This window comes from Dermochelys coriacea, chromosome 8 (assembly GCF_009764565.3).
Source record: "Dermochelys coriacea isolate rDerCor1 chromosome 8, rDerCor1.pri.v4, whole genome shotgun sequence".
NCBI lineage: Eukaryota > Metazoa > Chordata > Testudines > Dermochelyidae > Dermochelys > Dermochelys coriacea.
In genome coordinates, this window is record NC_050075.1 from 9377978 (window position 1) to 9389522 (window position 11545).

The window sequence follows — 11545 nt, forward strand, 5'->3', positions numbered from 1 at the left end:
TCCCACTCCCTAAACCCCCATGGTTATGAAATTATTTAAGTTCTCAGAGTTGAGCTTGATTTTTTTTTGCTGTCTTTTTACTGATTTTAGAAAAAAAATCATGGCATGTAGGATTACTTGTGTTCCATTTTATTTTGCATGCTCCCCTACCTTGAGGTAAATGAAAAGGTCGTGATCTTGTGAGCTAAATGCTGTAGTTTGTTGCTGTTCTTCCCCCCCGATCTACCTGGAGCACTTCTATAGCAACTTCAAAAGAAAGTCAAATTCACAGAGTGTTTCCTAATGGCAGTGGGCTAGTACAACAGTAAGATACAGGAAGTTGTATACAGTCTAGAGGTTTAAGTACTTTCCAAGAATAAGGTCGGGGGAGGGATAAATTTTGTATCTGGTTATATACTTTCTGCTAGCCTCCGCCTATCAAATGGTGGGAAATGCAGCTCTTTCCCTCCTGATTGTAGATTCCAGTGTGAGTTCAAAGCTGTAATACACCTGTGCCTCCTTTTCCAGCCTGCTGCCAGATAGTTCGTTCTATGTGTGTGTGAAAACTTGTAGAATAGGATTAGTAAATTAAGTGTACTCCTAACAGTATGCCATGGTCTACATCCAGAACTACTGAAATTAAATACTATTCCGTGGCTAGGAAGCCATCCAGGGAGAGCAGAATTATGGGAGATGCTGCTAGCAAAAAGATATAATCAGGTAAGAGGTTTCCAGTGCTGCAGTTTAGTATCTCCCACACTTTCACTGCTTATGAGAAGTAGTGAGTCGTTAACTGAAATAAGGAGGGATGAGAGAGAAGTTAACTGTCAGAGTTAACTGCACAAAATGGCAGTGCTACTATACTAGACCATGGAAGCTGCTGCAGAGAACAAAAAACCCACTTTTTACAGAGTCTAATAAAGGTGTTAAACAGATGATCAGGTTGCTGCCTTGCCTATCGCGAAAGCACAAGCTCTTTCCACCACAAAGTCACCATAGATCTTGTGGAGTGAGCCTTGATGCCATCAGGAACAGAAGCACTGACACCTTAGCATCTCATTTGAAAGAAGGAAAAGCCCATTTTTCTTGTCAGTTCAGTGCACCAGATATAATCTTTAGTGCTCTTTAAACATCTGAAGTGTGCTGTTTTCAGTTTTCTGTTCAGTGCTGTGCCTTTGGACAGAATGGAATACAATTTTCTTGTGAGGCAGGGAATGCTGATTCTGGGATTCTTAGCAGTATGTTGTCATGTTACAATAGAGTTCTACTATTGTATAGAAGTGCCACTTCAGGAACTCACCTAGCAGACTAGAAGACACTGTTTTTGTGGATAGGCAGAACGGATATACAGGTCAGTGGCTCGATAGGGTGTGTGGTATGGGCTTTTAATGCCCTTGGTAGGCTTCCACAAAGATTGGCTGAACCACTTGGACTGCTCTGAGAAGTCTGAATACCTGAGGGTTCTGTGTAAAGGAACCAGAGGATCCTGAAAATAGGATGTTTCTTGTAAGTGGACACATGGCATATTATGGTGCTGGGTGAAAGTCTCTTGTCTACGTCTTCCTGAATAAAGTCCAGGATCCTTTATATTTGTTGTACTGTTAACACCATGAGCTAAACCTAGTCCACATGTAGGAGCAGGCCTTTAGTATTGAAGCTCACCTAGTAGAGAGGATGGATAGCTCTAGCACAGCTAATACTTCCTATCTCAAGCGTCAGGTGATCAGTTGTAGATGATTTGGGTGTGGATGGAGGAATAGGCCTTGGTAAAGGATATCTCATCTCACAAGTAGCTGCAACAGTGCTGCCAAGTTCAGTTCTATCAGATTGGAGAACCACGGTCTTCTTGGCCAGTGAAGACCTAGCATTATCAGGTTTGCTGCTTCTCTCCTTTTCTGTATCTTTTCTGGAAGTAGAAAGGGCAGAAACGCATATGCAGGCCTTGGGGCTATCTATGCAAAAGAGCATCTGCCCCCAGGGCTTCATCTGATGGAGTATTTCAAATGTATGTTCTTGTGAATAGGTTGACTACCAGAAGGCTGAACTTATGCAAAATCAACATGGACTTCCTGATTCAGGCACTGTTCTGAGTCTGCTGAGCCAAGTCTGTCTTATGGTTCAGCTCTCCTTTTACACATACTGCTCCTCTTTGCCCATTCCTTATGTATGCCCATACACCTGAATGAGAGTCTTGTCTGACTGAATCAGAAGCCCTCAATGTAGTTCTGGAATCTCCATAGCACTAGTTTATACACATTTGAGCTCCACAGGTTGATGCTCCTTTCCCAGGATTCCAGATGCCTGGCACTGTCCTATGTGCTAGATGTACTTCCCATTCCATCTAGGCACAAGTACCTGAGAGTCTGGAATGCATGAGGAGATTTTTGTTGATGTTCTCTGGGATAATGTGTTAGCTGAGTGTTCAATACAGGGCTCAGAACCAGCACCTGATGCCTACATTCTTGTGAATGGGTCTATGCTTTTATTAGAAAGTACTGGAGGCAATGTATATGGGACCTTGTCCATGAAATCAGGAAGACCAGCATCTGTGTTTAATATTTAGTTATGGTCCATGCTGTGCACTTTACCAACATTGATATCATGTTCTGGATCTTGAGGAATTTGTCTAGGCATGGGTAGACTGCTGTAGTGGATGCCATGGCCCTTGCACAAAGTCTCATTGCATCCAGTGAGATCTGCCACAAAGGCTTCATAACTGAGCTACTGTGGCTCTTGCAAAGGACAGGATACTCTGAGGGTAGCTATTGTACCTTTGAGTCCCTTTTACCTCCTCTACCAGGTGGCTCTTTAGGAGAGAGATTCAGTATGATTACTATATCTCTTGTAAGAGATAATACTGCAGCATCAATTTATAACAGTATTTTGTTTGGCTCTTGCAATTTATATCTACAGCTGTGCCTGCTTATGCTGTGACCCTTATCAAGGAGTAGCCTGTTTGTCTTTGATCACTAAGACTTGGCTGCAGCAGTATTGGCTCTGGCAAAGATTTAGAAAGCAGCTCTTTTAAGAGCTGAGTTAGCACCACAAGTTTTGTCATGGCTGTCTGGAAATGAAGCACTGAATTGCTGGTTCAAGGTAGCTAAGGCTATCCCCTGCTTATTGTGCAGGGGAAGAGTAGCTTTCTGTGCTAACAAAAAAAAGTTAAGCTGCTAAAGAACAGGTGGGAGCAAAGTGGTGGTTGACTGCTGCTGCTGCCAGGGCCAGAGACTAGACAGCAGTTTGTGTGCACCCCCCTTCCTCCATACATTGGCCCTGCTACAGCTTTGAACTGCCTCTGGAAATTGCTGTATTAAGCATTTAGAGAAATGCTGCAGCTGTAAAGCCAGACAAGGAGATGAAAAATTTCAGATACTAAAGTTGCTTCCTGTTAAGTCATGGTCAATGCCCTTTAAAGTAACCCATCTCCAAGTACATTCTACTGAAGAAAAAAACCACTTCTAAAGAGCCCTAATATTTAGATAGTAAATGAGTGCTAGAATTACATCTGCTAGTCCTGACAATTTACCAATACTTCTATAGTAGATGGTTTCTACCAAGCCCGTTAGCATTACTCCCCAGTAGTATCATTGCCTTTTTGGCACACTTACTCCAAATAGAATTAAGTTTGCATTCCATAGTACAGAAGGTAATTAAGGTGGGAAAGGAAATGCTACAGAAGTTGCAACAGAGAATGAGCCCTTAAGAGGAGTCAATTGTGTGGGAGGGGTCATTTCGTAGTCTTGATTTTCTGTTGCTCTGTTGGTTGAAATTTTAGTTCTCAATTTTTTTAAACTATGTTTACATAACTGCTTCAAATTTAAGTGTCTCTGCTACACTGAAATATCAAAGCTATGCTAGATTTGTGGCAATGTCACTTTGAAACAGTTCCTCCAGCTTCCATCAAGAAAGCATAACAGTGGGTGCCATTAAATAGAGTACTCTGACCTGGTATTTGGAGTCGTCAGTAAACCTAGAAGGTTAATTATACTGCAGTGAATAGGTACAATGAAGGATTAAAAAAAGAATTGATATTAGTGCCCCTGGAGAAAGTGTAGCCCACACAATTTTGGACTGGCATTTTGAATGCCAGTTTTATCTTTACAGGTTTTCTTTCTGCTTTAAATTTATATGAAGCTAGAAAAGTTCAGCTTGTCTTGAATTTCTAATATAAAGTTCTGTCCATCTCACTTTTCCAGGAAGGCTGGAAAACTGAAGATTAGTCACGAGTTAGGGAAATGAGACCTGCACACAAATGAGCAGGACTTTAGTCATTGTTTAAGACACCTTTTAACAATGCCTGCTAAAAGCAGGTGGAAAAAGGGATTCTTCCCAACTTAGCTTCATTGAAGGATCAGAGAACTGTGGGGTAGAGGGGAGACTATCTGCAGCCCACTCAGCAGATCTGCAGTCTATGTGACATCCTCAGGACCATGCAGGTAGCATTGGATGCAGCCCATATAAAAACAATGGTAAACAGGTTGAGAACCACTGGCCTACAGTTTGGCTTCTTTCTAGGAAGCCGAGGCAAAGTCAACTACTAGTACCCAATTAAGCTTAAAGGATAGTTGGTTGTCTGGAAGACAAGATATTCAAAAGCCACCACCACTCCTGGATAGCTCAATTTAGGTGAGGGATTTCTACTGAATTTTCTGTTCTGTAATATCACAAAATTGAGTTGGGAGCTGATGGCTCATTTTCAAGTGTGAGCACACCACTGACCAACACAGTCCAGTTTTAAAGTCCAACCTTTAACTGACAAGATTGCTCTGAACAACTAATTTTACTTCAGTTCTGGAAGCAGTACACTAGAGTTGTACTGATACAGCTGAAGAATGGCACATGACACTAGATTACACCTTTTTTATTTCAAAAGCTAGGATAGCTTCAATATCCATGTCATGGTGAATCAGAACACATGTAAAATACCTTACAATACATTAGATTCCAAAAAGGTACCAAAAAGTACAGTAAAATTAACACTTCCATTACAGGAAATGTATGACACAAAAACAATACAAAATAAAAAGGTGGAAAGTGACACTGGTTCCCTAAGATACATCTCATTCTGTACAACTGGAGTAATGCAGAGTCCATAGTAAACTCCAAGAGGCAGTCCCTAGTTGCAGAGCTGCAGCTTTAAGCAGACCCTCAATCAATTTCAGTTTAACCTATTAATAAAATCATTAATTAATATCTTCAGCAAGGCTGAAGTTTTACACACCACACTGTCTAGACAACTAGTTATCTGTAAATATTAAACATGTAAGACATTTCCAGGGAGCTCTTAAGATGCACATTTAACAGGCCATAGAAATTTATTGTAAAGTTAAATTTGGTACATAATTGTAATATCCATCTACAGCATTGAGTACAAAACCTATGCAGTCATTTTCTAAAAGAGACCATGCCACTGCATACCTGAATAAATTTGATCAATATGGCTTGTAATTATTCTGATGACCACCACGTCTTGGACTTTTCCCATAATTTGCACTGCCTTGACCTATGAACAAGAGATCAAATGCATTAAACTGCTATTACTTGTGTGCGCTTATACCCAATACATTTCTCTTTACTTACTGTAATCATAGCCTGGTCCATATTCATAATACCCACATCCTGAATAATCATAGCCTCCATAGCCACCATAACCTTGCTGATAGCCGTATCCTTGATTCCCATAACCCTGGGTCCAGTAATTGCCATAACCTTGATTCCAAATTTGACTTTGAGCTACAGAAGGGAAAACCATCCACAAAATCCCATTTTAGTACAAGCATCTTAGTTCTGAATGCGTCCATACTTAAGTAGCGTGTGCAACACTTACCACCTCTTCCACCTCTGCCTCTGCCTCCATAGCTGCCTCTTCCTCCACCACTACTGAATTGTTGCTGCTGGTATACTTCCTTTGGCTGTGCTACCTTGATCTCACACTGAAAAAAAAAACAAACAAACAAGAGCCATGTGCTTAAGTACAACTCTGCCTTTGTAACTGAAAATATAAAGTAGGAGAGTTGTGATTTTACTGGTCTACTACCATGGCTCTCAATCTTTCCAGGCTACTGTACCCTTTTCAGTAGTCTGATTTGTCTTTGTACCTCAAGTTTCACCTCACTAAAAACTACTTGCTTACAAAAGAAATATAAACACTATTACAAAAAAATTGCTTGCTTCCTCATTGAGAGCCACTGGTCAAGAGGATCCAAATAAACACAAATACCAGAAGTTGGTACTCTTTTGCAGATTTGAGATTTTAAATGAACAGTGCCTGGATATTCCACTCTTGTTTACCATTGCAAGGTAACCAGGGAGTGCTATTAAAGGGGCATAGTCAAACTAAAAAGGTTCAAAAGAATCGTGTTAAATTCACTACAAGCTATTAAAGTTTAAAATTTTGTGCATTTAACAAGCACTTCAGCTAATTTGTGTAGGTCTCACAATAAAGTTATCTACCCTAAAATATTAGGGTTATTTTAAAACTGCAAGGGGACTTGCACAAGTGTAGCAGCTGAACTCCTTTTCTGAGTTTAACAGTCTTTTACAAAACTTGCCGCAGTATCAGCAGAAAAAATTTATTCTTTGAGAAATCCTAGAAAGGTAATGCCAGAGCCCTTCAAATAATAGTCCAACTTAACTAATGAAATACAAGTTGTCCTTATTGCATCTGTGTACCTGAAGACCAGAAAATAGTCACTAAACTGAATCTCATACTTTCTGAAATAGTGTTGTAAACTAGATACCAACCTCCAAAATTGGGGAAATTGCTTCAATTTGAATCATTTCCTACCTTGCTTCCGCTAACATTATGGAATTTTTTTTCCAAGATCTTCTTGACTGGATCTTCTTCCTTGAAAGTGATGAACACAAAGCCTCTCCTTTTGTTGGTCTTTGGATCCATTGGAAGTTCAATTGCTTCAATCTGAAAACATGAAATACTACAACTTCAGGACAATTACTTTTCACTTTATGCAACATGTTCAAGCATGAAATACAGAACAGTAACAATACAAATACCATGATTATGCTATTCTGTTGGCTTTAACTTCCTTAACCCAATTCACACAAGTTTAGAGCTCTAGCCTTCCAAAATAGGATTTAAACATGGTGATAAACAAGTGCACATCTGGCAATTTCTGCACGGAGCTGTAATGGTCATTTTTTTATGTGCATGACTTCAAAAGTCAAACCCTTAATTTTAAGTTACTACTAAAAAATGCTTAGTGTTTAATAGTTCAAGACATTTTGGAACTGATGTAAACTTGAAGATCCAGTCTATGTTCAGTTTACATAATGTAATTACAGCATATTCTGTTGTATTTCAGCGTGTACCGGGATTAAGTTATATACCTCTCCAAACTCTCCAAAGTATTCCCGGATTTTCTCTTCTGTGGCTTCAGGGTTAAGTCCACCAACAAAAATTTTCTTCACCGGATCTTTCTTCATTGCCATGGCCTTTTTGGGGTCAATAAGTCGCCCATCTAACCTGTGTTCTTTCTGTTCCAATACCTGCAGATAGATTTGGTATTGGAAGATTAATTCACACAAAAGGAGATTTTCACTAGACTTTAGAAAGCTCAGAGGTATAACCTTAAACTCACCTTGTCAACACTTCCAGCTTCTTTGAACAAAATAAATCCAAAGCCTCTTGATCTTCCTGTGTTCGGGTCCATCTTTATTGTACAATCAGCCACTTCACCAAATTTAGTGAAGTAGTCTTTCAAGTCTTTTTTGCTTGTATCCCAGCTGAGGCCACCAACAAACATTTTCCTGAAATTTCAAAAGGGTAAAATTATTACAGCATTATTACAGGAATTGTTACAGCAGCAGACAGCATGATGTACATTAATATCTATATGCCTCCTGTGCATCGTGAGGAACAAGGCCAAAGGCAAGAAATGCATTCAATGGCCTGTTAATATATGCCATTTCAAGGGCATTGCTGTTAAAAGGACTCTGCAGTCTTTTGTATTTCAAAGACCTTTATCCAAAATTAAAAGAATTTATGCAGTGTTTCCTGAGAGTTTTTGGTGCAAGAATAAGAGTACGGCGACAGTTTGTTGTTAGAACCAGAGGTTCTCCCCCTTTAAGCCTCAATATTCTGTTAACAGCACTTCATTGACTGCCACTTAACTTTTTAGTTCATAAAATAAAAATTTAGTTTTTGGGATAAGAGTTAACATCCATAAAGCTGAAGCATGTGCTTTTTTGTATTCAAGAATTTTGGCCCAGTTCCTATGTGGTTAGCGTCATATCTACATGACAAATTTATACCATTTTGTAACTGAGACAGGAAACAACTAACTTGTAATTCCATAGATAGAACCCTGAAAGCTTAGTTAAGAATTTATGAAAGGCAGCCAGGTTTCCCTTCTCTCTTGCATAGTAAATTCAAAACCATCTAGTTTAGAAAATGGAGTATTTGTAAAATTGACATCAAGAGTAGGAAGCCACCAGAGACTTAAATCAAGACTTAAAGGACATTCAGCTATCCCAGTTTGTCTATCCAGATTTGAGCTCAGAAAACAATCCAAGATACAACAGGAACTCCAGCAAAACCCAAGATGATGGCTATACTTAACATCATGGTATTTCTAAGGTGACATTTATAACCTTAAAGCCTTTCACACATCTCTAGGGCTGAATTCAGAGCCCTGACACTGTGTAAAGGCAGCCCAGCTGCTTAGTTCCACAGTTTGGCTACTTTTAAGTAAACTGAAGTAACTTGAGTTATTTGACATTACTTTTTGGCTTCCAGTTTAATCTATTTGATAATTTAAGTGTTCCCAGCTATCTGCAAAAGGAAAAAGCCTTAACAAATGTATATTACTCCATCTATTTTCTTAATATAAATAAAGGACCTGTAATCATCAGGTAAGAGGACCATTTCCTGATTACTACTTCCTTGTGTAGAGACTCTAGTTGTGTACTCTTTAAAGCAGTTGCAATGTCATTAGTCCAAACAGGGAAGTCAGAATGTGTTTTTGGTCAGTTAGTCCTCAGTCACACTAACCTCACCTTTACAAAAAGGGGTATGAAAATTTACCAAACCAGGCACTCACCCATTACCCTGAGGTGTGAAGATCTGTAGTAAATCTGATTTTATCCTCACCAAAATGCTCGCTCACCCCAAGCAAATCGAATTTTTGCAAGGCTTCTTTAATCTACACTGACTGACAATAGGTTTCAGTAATCTACAGTGGCACTTTTGTTTTAATGGCAAGACAATTCTGTAGGTACACTTTAGAGTTGCCAGAACTTACCATACAATGCAGTTTAGTATTACAGTATACTGCAATGCTTTCAAATCATTTATAGTACAAGAATTTCAGATAGTTTCATCCCTAGATTTTGGGCCAAATCCTGGTCCCTGGACACTGCATAGAAAACAAATCAAAAATCTCCCCCTCAGTGAAGAAACCGGTAGTCACACTATCACATCTCCTGTTCTGCTGCTACCATAGGTGTGCACTGCACTTCAATGCATAGGGCAGAATTTTTGAAGTATTTGATTTGCACAGTACATTATCCAGTGGCCTCGCTCCTACACTCCTCCTCAGGCCTGCTGGACAGGCAAACAGTCATAAGGAGCAGAACCATGCCATTGTGAAGCATCCAAAGATCTGAGGCTCATGTGAGTATTTGGACCTTAATCAGAAGGCTTCAAACCAAGGACAGAATGTAAGCTTGAATGGAAAGGAGTGGCTTAATCCACAACTCTGAAAGATGCACATATGCTGTATTTTGGAACCAGACATAACTGCACACCAGTAAGCACCAATATGGGGGTGGTAACAGCAAATCCCAAAAAAGACAGTTGGATAAGTGCCAGCACTAGAAAAAACTACACCCTCTCCCCCAAAGTCACAAGAGATCAAGGCATTGTGTATACTAGAAAATTAAGTCATCTTAACTGCATCACTCGAGGGGGTGAAAAATCCACACTTCAACTGCATAGTTACACCATCCTAACTCCCAGCATGGATAGTACTAGACTGACAGAAAAATTTCCACCTCTCAGGCAGGTGAATTTATCTATGCCAGCAGGCAAAACCTTAGCAGCAGTATAGGTAGTTAGCAGCTACACTGAAGCGCCACAGTGGTGCCATTACAACTATGCCACTAAAGCATTTCAAATGTAGACAAACCCCCACGTAGCTGACGGTGCCCCAAGAAATGCCCCCTAGTAAGTGGTGCAGAACGTGTAAGGTTAAGTGTTCCCGCTCTACTCTCACGATGCCATCTCTCCCCCACTTACTTCCCCGGGGCCGTTTTCGGGGAGCAGGCATCTTCAGAGACCGTTCAAAACCGGCCGATAGTGGGATTCGCATCAACAGTGGAGGGGGCCCGGCTCCCATTCCGCAGAGGGGAAGCGCTCCAGCCCGTACAGCGGGAAAAGCAAGGCCCTGCCCAGCTTCCCGGCCTGGAAACCCCGGGCGGCGCAGCCGGAGCGGGAGCGGGAGGCGAACTCTGCCATTTCAGAGCGCGAGGAGCCAGCAGGCTGGATCCCCGCCCCTCCCCCCAGCCTCCACATGGCGCCAACAAAAGGCAGCCCCAGAACAAAGGAAAGGCCTCCGCCGCTGCAGTGACCGGCCTGCTCATTGGCCGCCGCGCCTGCCCCTCCGCGACGGGGCCGTTCGGCGGCCCGACCCCCCCCCCCCCAGGGGCCGGGCCGGTCTGCGCGGCGGGGCCTTCTACCCTCTCCGCCCCCCATTTCCGTTACGGCGACAGGCAGGAGCGCGCGCGCGCGCGGCCTACTGATCCGCGACAGCGCGGCACATGGCGGCGAAGAGCGGGGCCGCGGCGACACCTACCCCGCGTCCTCCTCGTTCTTGCTGGCGTTGATCTGGTCGCCCTCGGCTCCGTTCTGGCTGGCAGGCGCCGCCGCCGCCGCCGCCGCCACCACCACCGGCGGCGCTGCGCCGCTCTCGGCCTGCTGCTCCCCAGCGCCTTCGCTCGCTTCGTGCCCGTTCTGGGTGGCGTCGGCGGGATCCGCCACCTGCTGCTCCACTTCGGACATCCTGCCCCTCTCCCGAGGCCGGAGACAGAGCCGCCTGCGACACAAGCGTAGCGCACGGTCAGAAAGGCCGCGGTCCCGCCACCCCCGCCCGGCTCTGTCCAGGCCCGCCCAGACTCACCTTAAAACCCGCTCTCGATAAAATCCGGGCCGGCCGGAATCGGATAAAAATCCCCGCGTGAGCTCGATGCGGGATCCCGTCGCGCGGCGCTCGGCTGCTGCTCTTCGACCGGCCCCGCCGTCACCCCCTCCCCCGCGAGAGACACGCACTCTCCAGCCCGCACCGCGGTCTTCCGCGCGTGGCCGCCTTTATAGAGCGAGCGCTCGCGCCACCCGGCAACAAGGCGCCTGCTTATTGGCTGTCGTCGCTTGTCACTCAGGCGGCTTTGGCTCTCTCATTGGCTCCCTGCGGACCAAGAGTGGGGCGGGCAGCCCTGGGGAGTTTGGGAGCGAGCAGAGCGGACAGCGGGGCCGAGCTTGGGTCAGGCCGGCAGGCGATGCGGGCGCGCAGCGGGGCTGCCTCCCCCGGTTTGGGCCTCGTGTCCGGGCGGT

General features: G+C 43.4%; 1 protein-coding gene across 7 annotated transcripts in view; it reads right to left on the minus strand.

The window, feature by feature from the left end:
* Window positions 1–11334, minus strand: part of HNRNPAB (heterogeneous nuclear ribonucleoprotein A/B) — a 17939-nt gene extending 6605 nt beyond the window's left edge. For 2 of the 7 annotated variants that reach the window (XM_043491169.1, XM_038412320.2), the window contains exons 1-8: window positions 11115–11294; window positions 10791–11030; window positions 7578–7746; window positions 7327–7485; window positions 6767–6898; window positions 5807–5912; window positions 5560–5712; window positions 5398–5482 (exon numbers count right to left, since the gene is read on the minus strand). In XM_043491169.1, the coding sequence (XP_043347104.1) occupies window positions 5412–5482; window positions 5560–5712; window positions 5807–5912; window positions 6767–6898; window positions 7327–7485; window positions 7578–7746; window positions 10791–10996 (996 nt within the window). In that variant the 5' untranslated portion in view covers window positions 10997–11030; window positions 11115–11294 and the 3' untranslated portion in view covers window positions 5398–5411. Of the gene's footprint in view, window positions 1–4825; window positions 5483–5559; window positions 5713–5806; window positions 5913–6766; window positions 6899–7326; window positions 7486–7577; window positions 7747–10790; window positions 11031–11114 lie in introns of those variants that run through there. The other 5 variants (XM_043491170.1, XM_038412323.2, XM_038412321.2 and 2 more) reach the window with 4 other exon arrangements.
* Window positions 11335–11545: the final 211 nt, after the last annotated feature.